At 46.7% G+C, this 19,787-nt stretch overlaps 2 protein-coding genes across 2 annotated transcripts; one reads left to right on the forward strand and one right to left on the reverse strand.

The window, feature by feature from the left end:
• Positions 1–5,936: 5,936 nt before the first annotated feature.
• LOC119646126 (uncharacterized protein CG4449) lies at positions 5,937–7,823 on the reverse strand. Its single transcript, XM_038046476.1, has 7 exons — positions 7,657–7,823; positions 7,252–7,503; positions 6,910–7,199; positions 6,717–6,848; positions 6,505–6,649; positions 6,247–6,442; positions 5,937–6,178 (listed from the first exon to the last, which is right to left on the reverse strand). Exons 1-7 carry the CDS (start codon positions 7,703–7,705, stop codon positions 6,085–6,087), a joined length of 1,158 nt encoding a protein of 385 aa, XP_037902404.1. The 5' UTR covers positions 7,706–7,823; the 3' UTR covers positions 5,937–6,084.
• Positions 7,824–7,915: 92 nt separating this feature from the next.
• On the forward strand, positions 7,916–18,386 carry LOC119646127 (calmodulin-like protein 4). Its single transcript, XM_038046477.1, has 4 exons — positions 7,916–8,039; positions 8,097–8,127; positions 17,743–18,056; positions 18,119–18,386. The coding sequence occupies exons 1-4, from the start codon at positions 8,037–8,039 to the stop codon at positions 18,218–18,220; spliced, it is 450 nt and encodes a 149-aa protein (XP_037902405.1). The 5' UTR covers positions 7,916–8,036; the 3' UTR covers positions 18,221–18,386.
• The last annotated feature ends 1,401 nt before the right edge of the window (positions 18,387–19,787 follow it).

Consider the following 19,787-nt stretch of genomic DNA (forward strand, 5'->3'; position numbering starts at 1 on the left):
ATGGCCACTAGAGCGGCATTTTTGTTGTCCATTAAGAAGTAGGACATGAAAACCCTAGTAGGGCTTTTTACGGGACACTGCTCCTTAAACTACCATATGGATGTGACGCAGCGGAGAATGTGCTCTGATTCACTAAAGCCTACGAATGCCGTAGGCGGGAAGCCATTGAAGAGGCGATTTACTCGGAGCTGCGGGTCCTCCCAGTAAACTAAACTAACTAAACGCTACCCTGACACTATCTCAAATAGACAACTTGATCGACGCACAGGTTTGGCACTCGTATGCTATGTGATAGGAACAGTTTTTTTTGGGAGTAGGGTAGGTGAATGCGTTTACGCACAAAGTGTTGAACTCCCGCAACAGTACGCTGTCGGACTACCAACTAAAGACTTCCCTGACATCAGAGAACTAGCTTGGAACCGTTAGATACTGCTTTCAAGTCTGAGAATTCCGGTGGCCAGGTCTGATTATGCTTCAGGATAAAGTTGCATAATTCGGCAAGTCCTTACACGACCTCCGCGTTGTGGCCGCTGAAAACCGTCTTCGGGCGGGCCAAGAGTGTGTATGGCCGGGCTGGGAGTAGGCTCATCCAACTGACGAAGATCTGCTTGTCTGTTGGTCATGTGTTAGGGGCAAGTAGATCTGGCGGGGGGATGGACTGAAGCAACAGCCCGGGGATCGTCCTCCCTGCACCGGAGAAGGTGCTAGCAGGACCACAAGCCAAGGTGGAACAGCATACGCCGAGGGCTGCGTGGCCAATGGGGAGCTTGGTCTTTAGTATGCGAACTCTGAATACCTTGGGCACCTTCAGTTTCAAATAAGACCCTTACCCTGGTGGCCGGGCCAGCCAGGGTGGACATTCTTCCCGGACTACTCGTGGGACCAAGACGTGGACTCAATTATCAAAAAAACTAAAACCACAATAGAAGAGGAGGCGATGATGCCAGGCGCATCATCGGAGGACGAGCTGCTGGCCTCCAGCCAGGAGACTGTGGCCGTCGAGGGCAGTACACTCGGTGCCAGCCGTAGCACCGTTGTGCTGAAACCAACCGCAGGGACCTCCGGAGCAAGGCGTCAGACGGACTAATGGCCTCCAGCCTGAAACCCACTGCCGTCAAGCTGAGTGTAGCGAGTACCAGACAAAGTACTCCTGACCCGAAGCCCTCAGCGTCGGGGGATCCTTCGGAAGCGAAAACCGACAAGAATGTCGGTCGCCGGAAACCGGCTAAGAAGCGAAGGTCCACGGGTGTCCTGCTCAAGAGCCAGTACCAGAAGGCCATGCATATTCTCAGCAAGATTGCTAAGAATAAGGAGGCCGGTACTGTTGACGAGCGGGATGAACAAGACCTCGCTAAATACCAGACGATTGTTGATGAATACAATAGCAAACGCTTGGCTGACGAGCAGAAGGCGAAGCCCATCACTCTAAAACGCAATCGATCTCAAGACGAGGTCGAACAAGATAAGTAGCGGAGCAGAGTGGGCAAGAGCGCAGACGCTAAGCAACATCCGAAGGAAATTGTACAGCAGCCGTCAGCCGGCGGGCCAGGTACTGCGAAGCCCTTCAGCGACGTGGCCAGGAATCACTTACGTGTGGCGCTGACGGATGGCAATTCTGCTAGCGGCAAACGAACGCTGGAGGTGTGGACCATTGTTGAGGCTAGGCAAACACCCGGGACTCACCACCCACTTTGATTCATCTCGGGTGGTCCGTGGGTTCCACGTAATAGCTTGCATGGACCAGTTTTCTAAGGACTTTCTCGGTTCGTGTGTCGCTAAGATCAGCGACACCTGGGAGGGCGTTAAGCTCAAGATCATTCCTTACGACGAGATTCCCAGGAGACCGGTCGCTCGCATCTGGTTGCCGAAGATCCGCATGTAGAAGGACAAGCACGTCCATTTCCTGCGCCTTCACAAGCCCGGGATTCCCATGGACGACTGGGTTGTTATCAAGAAGGAGGAACCTTAGATAAACAGCCAGCCTGTACTACTCCGCATAAACGAGGAGTGCCTGGAGGCACTGAAAAAGGCCGACTATAAAGTGTGGTTCGGAGTCAGGAATGCCAAAGTAAAAGTGTTTCTGCAAAACCGGAGGAAGACCTTGACCCAATCGACGCCGACAACGAGCTGTTGGAGGAAATGACGATCGACGGTCCGACGGGGGCTGACAAACCCCCCACGCAAACAGATCATGCTGAGGGTAACTCAGATAAATCTGCAGCACTCGAAGTGCGCCTCAGCTAATTTGCTCGTCTTCCTCTTAGAGGAAGACATCGACATCGCATTAATACAGGAGCCCTGGGTCGGAAGCGACCGAACCATCAAAGGGCTCCATAGCATCCGCAAATGCAAATCAACGAAAGAGGTGAGTCATTCTTTGATTTTATTATTACTTCAAATCTATCGTTGTGTAACAGGGGCAGTACACCAACCTTTCATTTACCCTGCTCGGAGAACTGTGACGGTTGGGAGGAGGTCCTTGATATCACCCTAATAACCGACAACGAGATTCTTAGGGTGGAGGACTGGAGAGTGTCTGACCAGAGATCCTTCTCTGACCACAGTTAGATACTCTTCAGTCTAGATCTCGCCGCACAGGTATCAAAGCCCCCAGGAGGATCGACTGGAGAAAGTTTGGACAGGTAATTAAGAACAAACTCTCCGGTGCGCAAATTGGTAGGATTGACACGACAGACGAACTGGAGTCAAAGGTCGGGGCTCTGGAGAAGGCATTTGATACCGCCTTCAAAGTCTCGTGCCCTGCTAAGTACAGCAAAAAGACCCTGCCACCGTGGTGGAACGAAGATGTCTGTAGTCTCAGGAAGCTGACCAGAGAAATCTTCAACATCTGCTACAGGCAAAAATACTGGCAGCCATACAAGGACCGCCTAAAGAAGTACAAGTCGGCCATCAAGACCGCCAAGAGGCGGTCTTGGCTAGACTATTGTCAGAACATTGAAAGCACTAGTGAATCCGCGAGGCTCAGTAAGATTCTGTCCAAGGAACATAAGAGTCCACCCTTCCTTAAAAAGTCGGAAGGCTCCTGGACGGAATCTTCTAGCGAAACCTTGGAGCTGCTGGTGCAAACGCACTTTCCCTCCAGCGAGGAGGACTGTGAATCAGAACCTCGCTTGGAGGGTTTGCGGCAACCCCAGCTGTGCGAGACTATTGGAAATCGGTAATTACCGGGGATAGGATCGGCTGGGCTATAAACAGCTTCTCCGCATACAAATCTCCAGGCCCAGATAGCATAATGCCAGTCATGCTACAGAAGCAGCAGGAAAGGGTTGTGCCGTGGCTTGTTGAGATTTACCGGTGCTGCATTACTTCAGGATACGTACCGCATATCGAAAGCGGGGAGGCGCGGTCATGAGTCCGCGAAAGACTTTCGACCAATCAGCCTGACCTCTTTCGTGCTGAAGACCCTAGAACGCGTCCTGGACATTCACTTAAGGACGATTATGGAGAGAACACCTTTCTCCAAGTCCCAGCATACCTACCTCAAAGGAAAATCCACAGAAACCGCCCTCCACGAGGTAATTGCCACGGTTGAGCGGTCGCTACAGTACAAGCAGTATACCCTTGCTGCCTTCTTGGATATAGAAGGAGCTTTCAACAACGTCAGTACCAACGCCATCAAGGAAGCCTTGACCGGTATTGGATTGGAGGGGTATCTCACGCATTGGATTATATCCATGCTGAGTACCAGGATAATCCAGGCCGATCTGGGAGGCAACCACTTGACCAGAGCTGTGAACAGAGGCACGCCCCAGGGTGGTGCCATCTCACCGGAGCTCTGGTTAATAGTAATGGACAAAATTTTACACCGCTGAAGTGCGTCCAATCCTGACGTACGGCTCTATTGTATGGTGGCAGGCTTTGAAGAAGAAATACAATAGAACAAAGCTTAATAGGATTCAAAGAACCGCGTGTGCAGGTGCTACGGGGGCTCTGCAGTCCTGCCCAGCAGATGCTCTCAATGTACTCCTGCATCTCCTCCCCCTAGACCTCCACATCAAATATGTTGCAACGTGCAGTGCCGTGAGACTACGTGAGTCCGGATGCTGGACAGCGAAGTCCTACGGCCACAGCAACATCCTAGATGAAATACCTCGAGAAATCTGGGCATCCCCACGGACTATGTCACACGCAAGCTGAACTTCACGAGAAACTTTGCTGTGGACCTTCCAACCAGGGCAAAGTGGAAGACCGGCGGCGTGTTGCAAGACTATGACACGGTATTCTTTACGGACGGATCAAAGATGGCCTATGGAGTCGGCGCGGGGGTTTTCTCGAATACGCACGGTGTATCCAAGTCGTATGGTCTCCCAGGTTCCACCAGTGTATTCCAGACGGAAGTACTGGCGATATTGGAAGTCTGTCGATGGCTGGAGCGTGATTCGAGCCACAAGCATAACATAGCCATTCTGACCGACAGCCAAGCGGCCATCAAGGTCTTGTACTCAACGACGACATCTTCCCGGCTGGTGGGGCAGTGCAGAGACGTGCTCAACCATCTGGGCGCACGCTTAAGGTCACTCTTCTCTGGGTTCCCGGGCATAGGAACATAGAGGGGAATGAGGGGGCTGACGGATTGGCCAGGCAAGGCTCTGCTCTTGGCAGTCCCTCGGCGAATACAGTCGGTGTTCCGCTGGCGGCCGTCAGGGGCCGAGTCTACTCGCACTACCTAGCAGCCGCGGGCCTGAAATGGCGAAGGCTTACAAGCTGTGCCAAATCAAGGAGAATTTGGCCCGCTTATAACATAGCCCGATCACGAGAGCTCCTGCGCCAGACGCATGCAAATACATTCAAGATTAAGGCGGTCTGCACGGGGCACTGGCCCATAGGGGACCATGCCGCTAGGCTCGACATACCCTACAACTCGCGTTGCCGAAGCTGCGGAGAAGGAAGGGAAACCTTCATGCACTCTCTCTGCGATTGCCCAGCTCTGGCTCGAGTCAGGCTGCGGTAAACCATTCTTTGGGGACCTCAGTGAGATTTCTAGCTGCAGGGTCGGAGAGCTGCTTTCCTTAGTGAATGCTACGGGCTGGCTCTGAAGATCCGAGCCGGCTGGACTCTGTTTCCCGCTCCCATAACAACAGTCACGGTCTTAGGAGTTTGTGGCATCAAAACGGCGCACCAAAGCGCTAATTGGGCTCCTCGGAGCGGCCACTGATACCTACTTACCTACTCCTGGGAATTCCTTTCACCAACGGGAGGGGAAGAATGGAAAGGAGTTGTTAGTTCAGGAAACCCCTTACCATCCGGTCCCTCTACCGGTCGACTTCAATCTCCTTCGCAATTAGAAGAGCCTGAACGTAATGTGCAATACGACTCCAGCTGGGCTCGCAGCAATGTTGTCTGGAGAGAGCTCCCCTGTGTCTGCATAAAGCTGCTGACGAAAGCCGTCCCACCTCTCGCAAGAGAAAAAGGATGTTTTCAGCGTCGTCCGCAACTCCATTGCAGAACACACAATCAGGAGATCACGCCTTACCGCTCCTGCGCAAGTAAGACTGAAAGCCTCCATGCCCACTTAGAAGTTGGGTAAGGAAGTAATCAATCTCACCGTGCGTTCAGTTCAACCACGCCAAGAAAGTTGCCACTCGGTAAGCGTGCGTTCACATTCTAGATAGATAGATAGCTTTGCGCACCCTGGCAAGGAGGGCAACAGGGATCACAGCCGGTTCGGAGACGGTGCGATAAGCAGACGCCACTCGCAAAGCTCCTTGCCTCTGCACTTGAGCAAGGAGTTTACTATGCACCTCCTTATCAAGGGCATCAGCCGACTGCATTGCTCCCATAAGGAGATGCCTCCAACATTCACCATTAGCCGATTCAAGGCCGGGACTCCTGCTGTTGCTTTGATTTGCTGGAAGAAGCAGAGTCAAGCATTAAACCAAGGACTCTATAGTCAAACAGTAAGAAAAACACCAATATATTTACAGCTTATGTTTTTTTTTAACAAAATAAATTTAAAAAATACAGAGAGAAACCCAATTGATAGCAAGAAGCAAACATTTTACAGTAAATATCTTCTAAACTTAACTAAATTTTTGCAAATATACGAAAAATTCGAACAGCCAATCATTTTTTAGTAATCCGACAGTCTATGACCTCTCCCCCTTCGAATTCCAAGTCATTAGGCGTATCGCCCAGCATCAGTTGATCCCCGTCAAAACTGCGAAGAAATAGAAAAGATTTAAGTGAGAAGTGTTGCTCCCAAGTGTCCACCCCGTTCCGCTTTACCTGAGCTTTATGCGATCCGCTGGAATTTTCAACTCCTCCCAGCACTTGAAGTAGAGATCCTTGAACGGCTGGTCCTTGCGCAGATGGACGGAAAGCGGCTTCTTGAAAGCATTCGATTGAACTTTCACTTTGATCATGTTGGGATCCTTCTTCTTCGCAGGTACTATGTGGTTAGCATTGGGCACAATGCGTCCAGCTGAAAAATAATGTTTGGTTGCTATTTTGTCGTTTGGTAGAGTGGATTTCGTGGTGTCTTACAAATGAATTGCGCGATATTGTAGTTAATTGAGTCTGGCGTGTCGTCCGGTTCGATTATTCGCTCGTTGAGATTCAGGAGAATATCCTTCGGGTCTACGCTTTTCTTCTTTGCGAATTCCATCATGATGTCGACGAACTTTTGATGCTGGAAAGGAGAATGTAAGGCTTCAAGGTACGATCCGAAATGGGGCAATGTTTCGCGATCTACCCACCTTTCTCAGAGGAACCATTTCAATCTTGTCGCCCCATTTGACTTTCACGGAGAGCGTCTCATTCTCCAAGTCGAACGACGAATTCAAAATATCACTCGAGAAATTGCAGTCATCATCTGACTCGAGGTTCACCTAAATGTTCGGAAAAAGATTTTAGAAGACAATCCTTTGGTGGCACACAAGTTTCACTCACGGTTTTCTCCGAAAAAGTTCTGCTCCATGGAGGCAGTGGGGGCGTCTTTGGACCTGCCAAATCAATCACCCCAACGATGGGAGCGTTACAAGCTGTCTGGGGCGTGTTCCTTCGCCGGCCACCTCTTCCCCTCCTAGGCACCACGGCGGCTTGTTGCTGGAGGATTGCTGCCGTTTGTCTCTGCATGTATTCCTCTACGAGGCGAATTGGACGCGCAACTGTACGCTTCGGACGACCAGTTTCGCTAACCTCCTCGATAACAATCTCCTCAACGTCTGGAATGTAGTCATCTGAGGGGTGGATGGTCAGTGATGCTGCGACAAAGGGGATTTTTCGACTCACCCTTGTTGTTCTGATTTTTACCCTGTTTTGGGGGCGATGGCTCTTCTTCAGTTTCCTCCGAAGACGACTCCCTGTCGAGAGTATCCTTGGCTTTAGGCCCACGTTTTCGCCGCCCGACTTTCGGCTCCTTGGGTTGTTTTTTCGGTTTGTTTCCTTTCCCATTCAAAAAGAACGCTTCAGCCTCCGAATCTGATGCCTCCTCGTCCTCATCGATTTGAGATTTTGACAATTTTATTGCCTCAGGAGTATAATCTGCAAGGATACATATTAGACCATGCACACAACTCGGTAAATATACTCAAGTTCGGATCAAAAATTGACAATTTCACCCCCAAACCGACTGTTGAGCCCTAACTGGTTTGCACCAGGAAGCAACGCAAAACCACTTCTAACACGAATACTTACTTTCACAAAAGTCGTTCACTCCAGCGAACACGTCAAGGGATATATCCATTATCTTGCGACTGTCAAACTTTGTAAAATAATCGGAATTAAAAGCAAACTTGCGGACCACATGAATTACGCGCCACACACAACAAAACCAAGTCAGGAAATGTTTCAAACTGACTTTGACACTTTTAACTTCACATTCCACCATACACCTGGGAATTGTGCTAGAGTTTCACTACAATAGTACTTACCCAAACTTCTTTGAACGGACTCGCTCCTCTCAATCTTATTAGAATTATCCACCTTGACGTCTAAGGTGGAGGCTTAATTTGTGTTTATTGTTTCTATCGTATTTGGTCTTTGTTTGTTTCTTTCATTTATTTATAAAGTCAACTATGGTAAGATAGCATTGGATTGCAGCTGATTACACGAAAACTAACTCCATATATTTTCAGGCTCGATACTTCAAGGAACAAGACATCGATGGTAAGTTTTTGGGAGGTGATCTCTGCCACGATATCATGGAACGGGAGAAATTTCGATAAAATTAGTTCTATTAACGGTTCCGAGCTTATCAGGTCTTCGTAATGGCAGCCAAGGAATGATTGATAATTTCGATATCTTTTCTGGATACCAGCATGAGTCGTGCTGACAAATTGGACGTGATTGAAGAGAATATGTTTTTCAAATTTTTATCGTAAAAAAATGTATGTTTGGAATTATCCATCATTTCCGCATGAAAATTCGCATTTGCGATTTGAAGCAATGCAATAGTAATAGTATTATGTCATTTGTTTGAGTGAAACCGAGCAAAGCTACAGAACATCGCAGTCAAGCAAAAGAAAACAAAGACCCAATGTTCTGCTTCAGTGCGTCCTTCAATCGCGTTACTAAAGGGGGAGGGTGGCGATTCCAGTCCAGGGAGCTTTGCTCCACCTACTCGAGACGAGGACAGAGGATAAAGGACAGACGGGAGACGACTGACATTAGACGACAGAGGATAAAGGACAGACGGCAGACGACCGAGGACAGAGGTAAGAGGCCAGACGTCCGAGGACAGAAGACAGAGGATAGATTGCAGTGAGCAGAGGACAGACGGGAGACGACCGAGGGCAGACGACAGAGGACAGAAGACAGGATAAAGGACAGAAGACAGAGTGCAGAGGACAGAGGAAAGTGGCCAGAGGACAGAAAACAGAGGATAAAGGACAAAGGACGGAGGGCAGATGACAGAGGACAGTGGCCAGAGGACAGACGATAAAAGATAGAGGACAGACGGGAGACGACAGTCGACGGGAGACGACCGAGGACAGAGGGCAGACGACGTACGCCAAACGACGGAGGACAGACGATAAAGGACAGAGGACAGTGGCCCGAGGACAGAGAATAAAGGACAGACGACCGGTGACAAAGGTAAGAGGCCAGACGACCGAGGACAGAGGATAGATTGCAGAGAGCAGAGGACAGACGGGAGACGACAGCGGACAGACGGGAGACGACAGAGGACAGACGGGAGACGACAGAGGACAGACGGGAGACGACCGAGGATAAAGAACAGAAGACAGAGTGCAGAGGACAGAAGACAGAGGGCGGAAGGCAGAGGACAGACGGGAGATGACCGAGGACAGAGAACAGAGGGCAGAGGACAGACGACGGAGGATAGAGGACAGACGACTGACGGAGGACAGAGGATAAAGGACAGACGGCAGACGACCGAGGACAGAGGTAAGAGGCCAGACGACCGAGGACAGAGGATAGATTGCAGAGAGCAGAGAACAGAAGATAGATTGCAGAGAGCAGAGGACAGAAGACAGAGGACAGAAAACAAGAGGGCAGAGGACAGACGGGAGACGACAGAGGACAGACGGGAGACGACCGAGGGCAGACGACAGAGGATAAAGAACAGAAGACAGAGTGCAGAGGACAGAGGGCGGAAGGCAGAGGACAGACGGGAAATGACCGAGGACAGAGAACAGAGGGCAGAGGACAGACGACGGAGGACAGATGACAGCGGACAGAGGATAAAGGACAGACGACCGAGGACAGAGGTAAGAGGCCCGAGGACAGAAGACAGAGGATAGATTGCAGAGAGCAGAGGACAGACGGGAGACGACAGAGGATAGAGGACAGACGACAGAGGTCGGAGGACAGAAGACAGAGAATAAAGGACAGAAGACAGAGTGCAGAGGACAGAGAACAGAGGACGGAGGACATAAGGGAGAGGACAGAGGACATAGGACAGTGGCCAGATGACAGAGGACGGAGGGCAGATGACAGAGAACAGAAGCCAGAGGACAGAGGATAAAGGGCAGAGGACGGAGGACAGATGAATGGAACTCCTCTGTAGTTGCGTTTGCCTGGTACCAGGGGGACCGGGATGGACCTCTAAGAGCATATTTTCCAAGAGAATTCGTAGGGAATGTGTTCCCGTACCAATTATTGGCAGTTGCCCTCCTTGTGGGAGGCTCGGGGTTTTTGTGGTTATGCCCATATAGCGTACAGACTTCCTATCGGTGTCGCCAACCGTAGAGAAACTTTTGTAGATCGAAGGATAAAAATGAGGGTCGTCAAGAAGCTCCAAAGCGCTGGAGTTTCTCTGGTGGCAGTTGTCGTTAAACCAGACAAGATGAGGATGTGCCTCGATGCCCGTAAAGACCTCTTCTGGACGGTAATGCTCAAAGAAGATGAGACAGAGCGATGGCATAGGTCAGGACGCCAGACAGCTTTTAGGGATATCGAATTGGTGGACCTCGGCGTAAAACCGGGATACCGGTTATTGCGCCATTGATGATGATGATGATGAATGCTGAATACATTTCCGGTATTGATCCCAAGGACGCCTTCTTACAGATAAGACCGCTTTCGTTATCCTAGGTACCAGTTCCGAACAAGGCCTTGCAATTGTGCATGCTCCACAGGCATTGTGTGAGTTAATGGAAAAGGTGAATCCAGCCCATATGAGAAATCTAGTGTTCGTCTATCTGGATGTTATTGGTCGCGTCTGAGACGTTCGAGGACCACATTTTCATCCTTCACCACGTTGCTGCTCATCTGAAGATAATGAGTTTGACTATCAATGTGGAGAAAAGCCATTTCGCACGGGAGGAGGTGAAATACTTGGGACATATCATCGAAGGTGGAGTAGCTCGGTCTGACCGAGGCAAAGTAAAAGCTATTGTGTACTTTCCGCTACCGGAATCAGAGAGACAGTTGCATCATTTATTGGGTACTTGCGGCAGATACCGTAGATTCATCCACGACTTTGTGACTGTTACAACTCCTTTAACCGATATGCTGAGCAAGGGTCGCCCTTTCGAATGGACCAATGATGGACTCCAGGCGTTTCATATACTTGTAGACGACGCTTACTTTCGCTCCGACGCTGTATAATGCAGATTTCACCAAACTGTTTTTCATACATTGCGACGGCAGCAAAGACGGCATAGGCGCGGTCCAAATAACACCTGAAGCAGACGAGGTCCGTATTGCCTTCATGTCGCAGAATCTTAATGCTGCGCAGCACGGTGCAGGCAATTAAAAAGCCTCGCGGAGGGACATAAATTTGAGGTAGTCACTGATCAGGCTTCCCTCAAATGGTTCATGAGGCAAAGTGATGAAGTGTCTTGCACGATCGGCGTTGAAGCTCCAAGGTTTCAAGTTTAGCATCAAGTGTCGCAAGGGGACACAGAACGCTGTTCCTGACACTGTGTCCGGCGTTCATGGTTCTGATGCTTTCGGAGATGTCGTTGCTCAGCGACGAGGACATCACTGAACTTGACTTGAACTCTCCCACTTTTAAATCTGCGGAATACCACTGCCTGTGCGCTCATGGAAGGTTTACTAACACCTTACATCGTTTAAAAACCTTTTACTTTTGGCCCCGTATGGCTCAAAAAGTAAAGTTGCATGTCGACAGTTATACTACGTACTAGACCACGAAGACGCCAAATCAGACGCTTCGCCCACCTATGATTCCAACTTCGCCGCTCCACAATAGGCCGTTTCAGAAGCTGTTCATCGACCTTATTAGTCCGTATACACGAAGTCAGTCGGGAGTTACCGTCGTACTTGATCACTTCACAAAATTCGTTGTGGTGGAACCGAATCTGCGCTTCGTGCCTGAGGTTGTAATCCGATTTCTGGGGTTCTGGGTTTCCGATGCAAAGGAAGCTTTCTATGAGGAGCGCTTCCGGGGGCTGGCTGCCGTTAGGCAGAGGGAAACTCGCTTGCTGCCCGAACGGACTGACGGAAAATATTGAGCGTTGGGTCACCATCAAAAGTACCCTTTTATCTAGCGAAAATGAAGTTGCTGGCCACGTGCCAAAATGGCGCCATAAGATGCGGCTGAATACCGAAATTTAGAAGCGAACTGATGCGCCTAGAGAATTGATAGTTCTTATTACCGTTGCGAGTACGATATATGATCTCGCGAAATGACAAGTGCTGTATGATGATAAAACCTCCGTGAAAATTGAAGTCCAAAGTGAACGTCTTATCTGGAAGAAGTATCAAGGGTCGTGAAACCACAACATTTTTCCTCGAATATCTCGACTACGCTGTTGATATCTGCTTGTTCTCTCATCGAGTCATGTACCTTAACAAAATAACTCTGAAAAAGGACGCAAGCAGAGTCGGGCTGAAGATAAAAACTCCCAAAACCAAAGGAGTAAAAAGATGGTTTTTTGATTAATGATAGTCCTATTGTGTTTAGTGGCAGATATTGATATTTTGGAACCAGCTGCTCTCTTCCTCCGTGCTTATAAGTCTTTGCCATCTTTCAATGCGAGGGAATTAATCTATCAATTTAAATATCCGGAATTTTTAATTAGTTAAAGTTTAGTCCTGATTTTTAAGGTTTTGTGTGAAACAAAACCTTATTAGAATCGAGACGGTGTCTGTCTGTCCGTCTGTCCGTCTGTCTGTCTGTCTGTCTGTCTGTCTGTCTGTCTGTCACACCCGATTTATTCGGAAACGACTGGACCGATTGTCACGAAAATTGGTGAGAGTATGTAATCTGGTGATCCCTTTACATGCAGTAAGTGGCGCCATCTTGTGTTAAGTTTAAGGGGGGGCTCCCCATACATGTGAATGGAGGGTGCAAATTTTTTTTTCACAGAATGTAGCCATGTAGGGTATCAAATGAAAGGCCTCAATTAGTACTTTTCGAATCTGGTTCAATATTTGATATTAGATGAAACATAGGGGAGTGAGGGTTCAAAATATGACCCACAAAAAGTGTAACAGGTCTCGTTCTCAGAACCTATCCAACCGAAAAATCTGAAAAAAATCACAGTGGTGCATCTCTGCGAAATCTAGGCCTCAAAATATATCCGGTTCCGATATCTGCACAAATAAAGTTAATAATAGTATATTTCCACATTTTAGAAATTTACCCGGCACCCCCCTTATGTTCATCCCAGAAGTACAAAATTTGTCATGCGTGCAACGAAGAACATGGTGCACAACTCGGTCAAGTTTGAAAAAAATCCAACTATTATTAACAAAGTTATAGGGGGTGAAACTTTACAATTTGTTGTGAATTTCGTGCACTCTACAACCTGCATGACGTCATCATCACATATCAATTCGTCAATACCACAACGAAATGAGTTCTTATGAATTGGGTCGCAGAGAATTATTTTGTTTTAGTTTTTTAGTTATTTGTCAGCCAGACATGTGTGTATGTAGGTATATAATAGATGCGTGCTAATGAACTTTGCGGGTAGTGCCTAATTCAAATAGATATGTATAAGAAGTAAATCGGAAATATGGGTACGATCAATTTATATACGTGCATATATGTGTACAGTATTCGGAAATAGGCAGTTTGTTTGTTTAGGGTGAGCGTGATATCTATGGCTGTAATATGTACGTATGTCTCGTAGTTTGGAAAAATATGAAGGATTATGTTGGATTTGTAGCTATATACGGACAGAAAAATGTGCGTTGAAGTTTCTCACATAAGATGAACACAAAACCTTTATACCCGAAGCGCGAGCTTCCGGTATTCCGACTTGTTTCTATATTAGGCTGAAGAACCATGACGAAGGGTTCCCAAGATCCGTGTTCATCCTTTTTTCGTCCAGTAGTCTGGAGATTTCTAGACTTTCTAGGATGTCGGATGACCGTGTGCAGCATCCCGTAGTTATCTATGCTGATGTTATGGTTCCTGCTTACCATACGCTTGGCGATTATATTTCGCTCGCTGCTTGTCCTTTCTTCCATGCAACCCGTGTTCCCCCTATATTCTCTGATCCTGGTAGCCGCCAGTCTTTTAGTTTGTCTGCCGTAGACCAGGTCGCATTCCGGACAATCGATTCTGTAGATCCGACTTCTCTCATTCTTTTGAGGTACCCAATTTTTGTCTTAGCTTTTGTTACCTGCTTGTAAGAGAGAGAATGTATTCTTTCTCTTTTTCGAAGTGCCATTTTTCAATTCCATGAATAGTTAGAGGTTATCAGGATGGTTCGTTGGGTGAGGGTGTTTTTCTGTGGATGTCAAACACGATTGTCCCATCTCTTGTTATTAATTTGGCATCAAAAAAAGGTAGGCCGTGGTCCACCTCCGTCTCCATTGTGAAGGTAATATTTTTGTGAATGTTGTTGAGACTTGCCAACACGGGGGCTGTGTCTTGTCTCTTTACCATGACAAAGACATCATCCACATACCTTACGCAAAAAGGAGGGACTAGTGCTGGTTTTGTACTAATTTGTTTCACTTAGATGAACAGTCGTCGTTGTTAAAAAACCTGGCGTTAGTCTGTTTGAATATTTCCATACTTTCTGCGGCATCTAGTTTGTAGACTTGTATGTATTTTGTATTTGTTGTATTTTTTGTATAATATCCACGTTGTCCCCAGAAATTTTATGGCCGCTATCTACTATTTGTTTTGCGACTGCAGACTTGACATGCCGTAATGGGTTTTTTATTGCTAGCTCCGCTTCTTTGGTATGTTCTTCGAATCGTATTTTTTAAAACCGCTTAGTCTGGCCTGTATGTGGTGGTGGACTCCGAGCATATGATCTTATAGATCTCGCTCTCTTCCTTCTTCGATTTCGGGACCCTGACGCTCCTAAGTCAAGTTTTAAGTTGTGCATATGTGGTTGTTGGGTCTGCCCCTATTTTAAATTTTTCCTGAATATATCGAACTCGAAGTTTTCCCCGTTTCTAATTATTTTGATGTCCAGGAATGGTATTTTTCCCATATGTTCAGTCTCCATGGTGAATATTATATTTTTATCGAGGTGATTGTTTTTTTCCAGCAATCAGTTCTACAGCGGTTTGTCCACGATGGCTAGTATGTCATCAACATATCTAACCCAAAAGGTGGGCATTATCCCACGCTGTTCAATTAGTTCCTCTAGACCTGGAATAAACATTTCGCTTAGTAGAGGAGACAATGGGTTACCCATTGCCATGCCTGCGGTGGTTTTGTAACATTCTTTCCGGAAGGTGAAGTATATTGTATATTGGCGATTCTCTCTCTTTTCCTTGGTTGAGGTGCAGTGTTTGTTGAGCCAGGATTCGAAATTATGTATGTAATATAATTGCATGTTGAATAATTTTAGCTTCCTTCAGCTTCTCGCCCAGGTGAAAGTTGTTTTTCACCGATAGCGTTGACTTCTTGTAGTAACGATTTCGCAATATTGTAGGTGGGGGAATCTCCCGTACATATACATTGAGTTGTATTGTGAACCTGGCAGAGTTCTTATTAACGTCAACACATTCGTGAAAGTATTTTATGAAATAAAAACCAAGTCTTGAAACCGGAAGCTGGATTTCGTGTATTTCTTTTATAAAGACATTTGAGTGTGGGGCAAACCATTACTACGTAGCAAGTAATCCACTTTCAGGTGATATTGACATCCAAAGTCTTGAATTTGCAAAGAAGTGACTTGTTTAACCTATTATAACTTTGCTAGGAATAGTGGCATTTCCACCAAATTTGGTAGGATCATGCTCTATGTTATAGCCTACATTGCTGCTAGGATGAACTTGAGGGGGATTTTGCAGCAAATTACTAAAAATTATAGTAAGATGCTATTATTAACTTTATTTGAACACTCCCCATCTTTCCAACAAATGTCAAAACTAAGACCGCCTTCTACTCCCACTAATTGAAAACTTTCATTAGAATGCGGGGAATCTTCTTAAGTATCAGTGGCCGCTCCGGGGAGCCCAATTAGTACTGTGGTGGGCCGTTTTGATGTCATAAACTCCTAAGACCGTGACTGCTGTTATGAAAGCAGGGAGGCAAAGTCTAGCCGACTCCGATCTTCAAAGCAAGCCCGTAGCATTGATGGAGGAAAGCAGCTCTCCCACTCTGCAGCTAAAAATCTCTCTGAGGTCCCCAATCAATAGTTTCCCCAGTGTTCGTAGCCTGACTCTAGCTAGAGCTGGGCAATGGCGGAGCAAGTGCATAAGGGTTTCCTTTCCGTTAGGAAATGCAAATTGCAGGGTATGCCGAGCCTGGCGGCAGGGTCCGCTATGGAACAGTGCCCCGTGCATACCGCCGTAATCTTGAGTGCATTTGCATACGTCTGGAACAGGAGCTCTCGTGATCGGGCTATGTCATAAGCGGGCCAAATTCTCCTTGACTTAGCACAGCTTGTAAGCCTTCACCATTTAAGGCCCGCGGCTGCTAGGTAGTGCGAGTAGACTACGCCTCTGACAGCCGTCATGAAACACCGAAGAGCTGCCAAGAGCAGAGCCTTACCTGGTCAATCCGTCAGCCCGCTCATTGCCTTTTATGTTCATATGCCCGGGAACCCAGAGGAGGGTGACCTTGAGCATGCCGCCCAGACGGTTCAGTGCGTCTCTACACTGCCCCGCCAGCCTGGAAGATGTCGTCGCTGAGTACAAGGCCTCGATGGTTGCTTGGCTGTCGGCCAGAATAGCATGTATGGGGACTCCCTTAAATTCGACATAATAGGAGGCAATCCACTGCTCCCACCTTTGCACCAGATGTGTCAATCGCTATAACCGTCTCCGAAAAAAATGCGTGTGACAGACAGTATGTTTTACATGAAACCTTAAAAAGAATAAATGAAGGGATGTGAAAATCGAATCCAACAACGGAATTGAAAATTTTTTTTGTTGTGTTATTTCCATTTGATGGGGCATCATTTTAGAAATTTTCTATAATTTTCGGTGTTTTTTCCTTTTAGTTCGTCAGATGCCCCATCCCCCAGCCCGCAAACTCGTCGCAACGAGACGCTTCATTGCAAATGCACTTTGATGCTGGCGCATTGTCAAGGTCTATTTCCGCTATTTTTATTATCGTTATTTGGAAAGCCCTGCTCTCGTGTTTGATCATAGTCAACCTGGATGATCATTCTGGCCAGCCTCGATATCAATGCTCATTACAGGTTGCCGCTAGCCCCTACCTCAAGCTCAGCTACGCATCATTGCCGCCGGTTCGCCAAAGTGTATCTCAGCTCCCTCTTGAATTTCCCGAGAAGGCTACAATCCTCCTCCACGTGTTGCTCTCTCTAAATGTGTGACCTATCTATTGCCACTTCCCTCTAGGAATCAGCATATCTATGGTTGTCTGACCCGTTCGTCGACGCAATTCTTCGCCTGATATTACCCCAGCTCAAAGCACCTCAATGATACGATCAAAATAAATGTTGAAGGAAACTTGAGCTTTCGAGTAACAATTGCAATCACATTCGTTATGCCCCTCTCAGATAGAAACACAGAGAGTTCCTCAGATTACCAAGGTATTAATTTTACAATCCGTATTCAGGTATTCATTTTACAATATGCGACATCTGTGCGAGGGCCACATATTTCGAGCCTCATAGAATTGCCTAACCTTCCTTCTGAAGCCAGCATAGGGAAAGCAAGTTGCCAGTTTTCCGGTGGTAGGTGAAAATAGACCTTTTATCCTTTAGATAATTTAATAATATCTTGCGGGGTTGGTTAGAACTTCAATTGGTTCGTAAGCCATTACGTAGAAAAAGTTAAACCTACTAAAATAATTCTAACTATTAAATTAGGAAATTAGGAAGGCTGAGCCAATATTTTTTCCTGTTTCGTTCCTTAATGCAATCAAAAGAAAGTTCAATACATTCTTACGACCATCAATATATTTCTCAGAATTCAGGGAATGCTTTTACCTCTTCGCTCGTTCGGGACAAATCACCAGTCTTGATGAACTTACCGTAATCATGCGATCATTGGGCTTATCGCCAACAATCCAGGAACTTACAAACTACCTGAAAAAGAAAGGTGGTAAAATGAGTTTTGCCGATTTCCTCGAGGTGATGCATCAACATTCCAAGGTTGAAAATTTGCCGGACGAAGTAATAGCAGCGTTCAAGGCATCGGATCCGAGAAACAAAGGAACCATTCCAGCACGTCAATTGCGTCATTTGTTGCAGAATTGGGGAGAAGGTTTATCAGTCAGAGAAGTATGGATATTTCTGTTCTAAAAGATGGATTAGTCGAGGTTTAGCTTTTAATTGGTTTTTAGGTTGATAACATCTTCCGGGAGGCTAATGTTAGCAACAACGGAACTGTACGCTATGCGGATTTCGTGAAGATTTCTTGTGCTCCAGTTCCAGATTATTACTAAAGAAATAATCAAAAAGTGTACTTACTGTTAGCGAGGATATTTTGATATCCTTGTAGTGAAACATTCCACGATCTTCCTTAAATAGTTTATTTTCTTTTTCAAGTAACTTATTTTGATTGTAAAACAAAACAGATTTTTCAATAATAAATGTATTTTTTTTAACTTATTTTAAGGGTTTTTTTCCTGAATAAACATCCCACGGATGACTATTCGCGGTAAAGCATTTGATCTTTACAGTCCCTGGCCAATTTATTTCGCAGTTTTATAAAATTTGAACATTTTAACCATGGATAAAAAAGGCAACCTTTCACCGCGTAGAATAGCTGAAGTAAAAGCCCTCATTGATCTGAAAACGTTTTCCAACCGCGAAATGACACGAAGTTTGAAGGTGTCTGAAACCACCGTACAACTTATAAAGAAGAACATGGAGTCAGGTCATAAACTAAGCCCGAAACGAAGGAATAGATGCGGCAGGAAATCCATTTTTACTACCAGGTCAGAAAGATATCTAAGGAAAATTTGCCTAGAAAGCGGATGTGCTACCAAAAGACGGATAAAATCTCAACTGAAAGATGCTAATGTAATTGCGTCTGAGCGTCCTGGAGAACAATTTAATCCTGATTGCATTGTTCAAACTGTGAAACACCCTACAAAGGTTATGATCTGGTCAGTTATCAGCGGCAAAGACACTGGACGTTTGTACTTGGTAAAAGGCATTATGAGACAAGATCAGTATATAAAAGTCTTGCAGAGTTGGTTGGTTCTCCAGCTCAGAAAGTGCTTTCCTAATGGGGAGCCATTCATTTTCATGCAAGATGGGGCTCTCTGTCAAACGGCGCAATCTGTGAAAACTTATTTGCGAGAGCAGAATATTCCTCTATTGAATTGGGCGGGTGATAGCTCCGATATAAACCCAATTGAAAATGTGTGGGAGCTGATGAAGAGGGAAGTGGCTAAAGAAGACATTCCAAAGACGGCAATATGCACACCTTTTGGACTCTTTGAGTTCACCCGGATGACTTTCGGATTGTGCAATGCGGCGCAAACCTTTCAAAGGTTCATCCACTCGGTCCTGCGAAACCTCAACTTTTGTTTCGTATATTTGGATGATGTTTTGGTCGCTTCTTCCTCAGAGGCTGAGTACTTAGCCCATCTCGAGTGCATTTTTCAACGTCTCCTTGAGGCCAGGTTAGTCCTAAACATTGAGAAATGTAAGTTCCTTCAAACACAGGTGAGACTCCTCGGCCACTCCATTTCCCCTGAAGGAATACAGCCCGACTCAGACAAGGTGCAAGCGATTACAAGCTTCCCGCGTCCGAAAGCTGTAAAGGATTTGCGGATGTTCGCGCAGGAAGATGACGCAGTACTTCAGAGCCTCAAATCCAACCCCCAATACAAATTTCGGAAGTTGCCCATCTTCGGCTCGAACCTCTCTCTCTGCTAACAAAACTCGGAAAAGGGACCTCGGCCATACATTTCGGCCACCTTTCGCAAGGAAGTGTCCCACGCGGACTTAGTACATCCAGGCATCAGGTCAACAAATCGGTTAGTCACCGATAAATACTTC

The sequence above is a fragment of the Hermetia illucens genome, chromosome 1 (assembly GCF_905115235.1).
Source record: "Hermetia illucens chromosome 1, iHerIll2.2.curated.20191125, whole genome shotgun sequence".
In the NCBI taxonomy this organism is placed as follows: domain Eukaryota; kingdom Metazoa; phylum Arthropoda; class Insecta; order Diptera; family Stratiomyidae; genus Hermetia; species Hermetia illucens.

Excerpts from the sequence above, each read along its gene's own strand:
- LOC119646127 (XM_038046477.1), top strand. Across the intron at positions 8,128-17,742 it reads CAAGGAACAAGACATCGATG|AATTCAGGGAATGCTTTTAC; the intron begins GTAAGTTTTTGG and ends TATATTTCTCAG. Across the intron at positions 18,057-18,118 it reads AAGGTTTATCAGTCAGAGAA|GTTGATAACATCTTCCGGGA; the intron begins GTATGGATATTT and ends ATTGGTTTTTAG.
- LOC119646126 (XM_038046476.1), bottom strand. The coding sequence starts at position 7,705 with ATGGATATATCCCTTGACGTGTTCGCTGGAGTGAACGACTTTTGTGAA. Across the intron at positions 6,443-6,504 it reads CAATATCGCGCAATTCATTT|CTGGACGCATTGTGCCCAAT; the intron begins GTAAGACACCAC and ends ATTATTTTTCAG. Across the intron at positions 6,179-6,246 it reads GCGGATCGCATAAAGCTCAG|TTTTGACGGGGATCAACTGA; the intron begins GTAAAGCGGAAC and ends ATTTCTTCGCAG.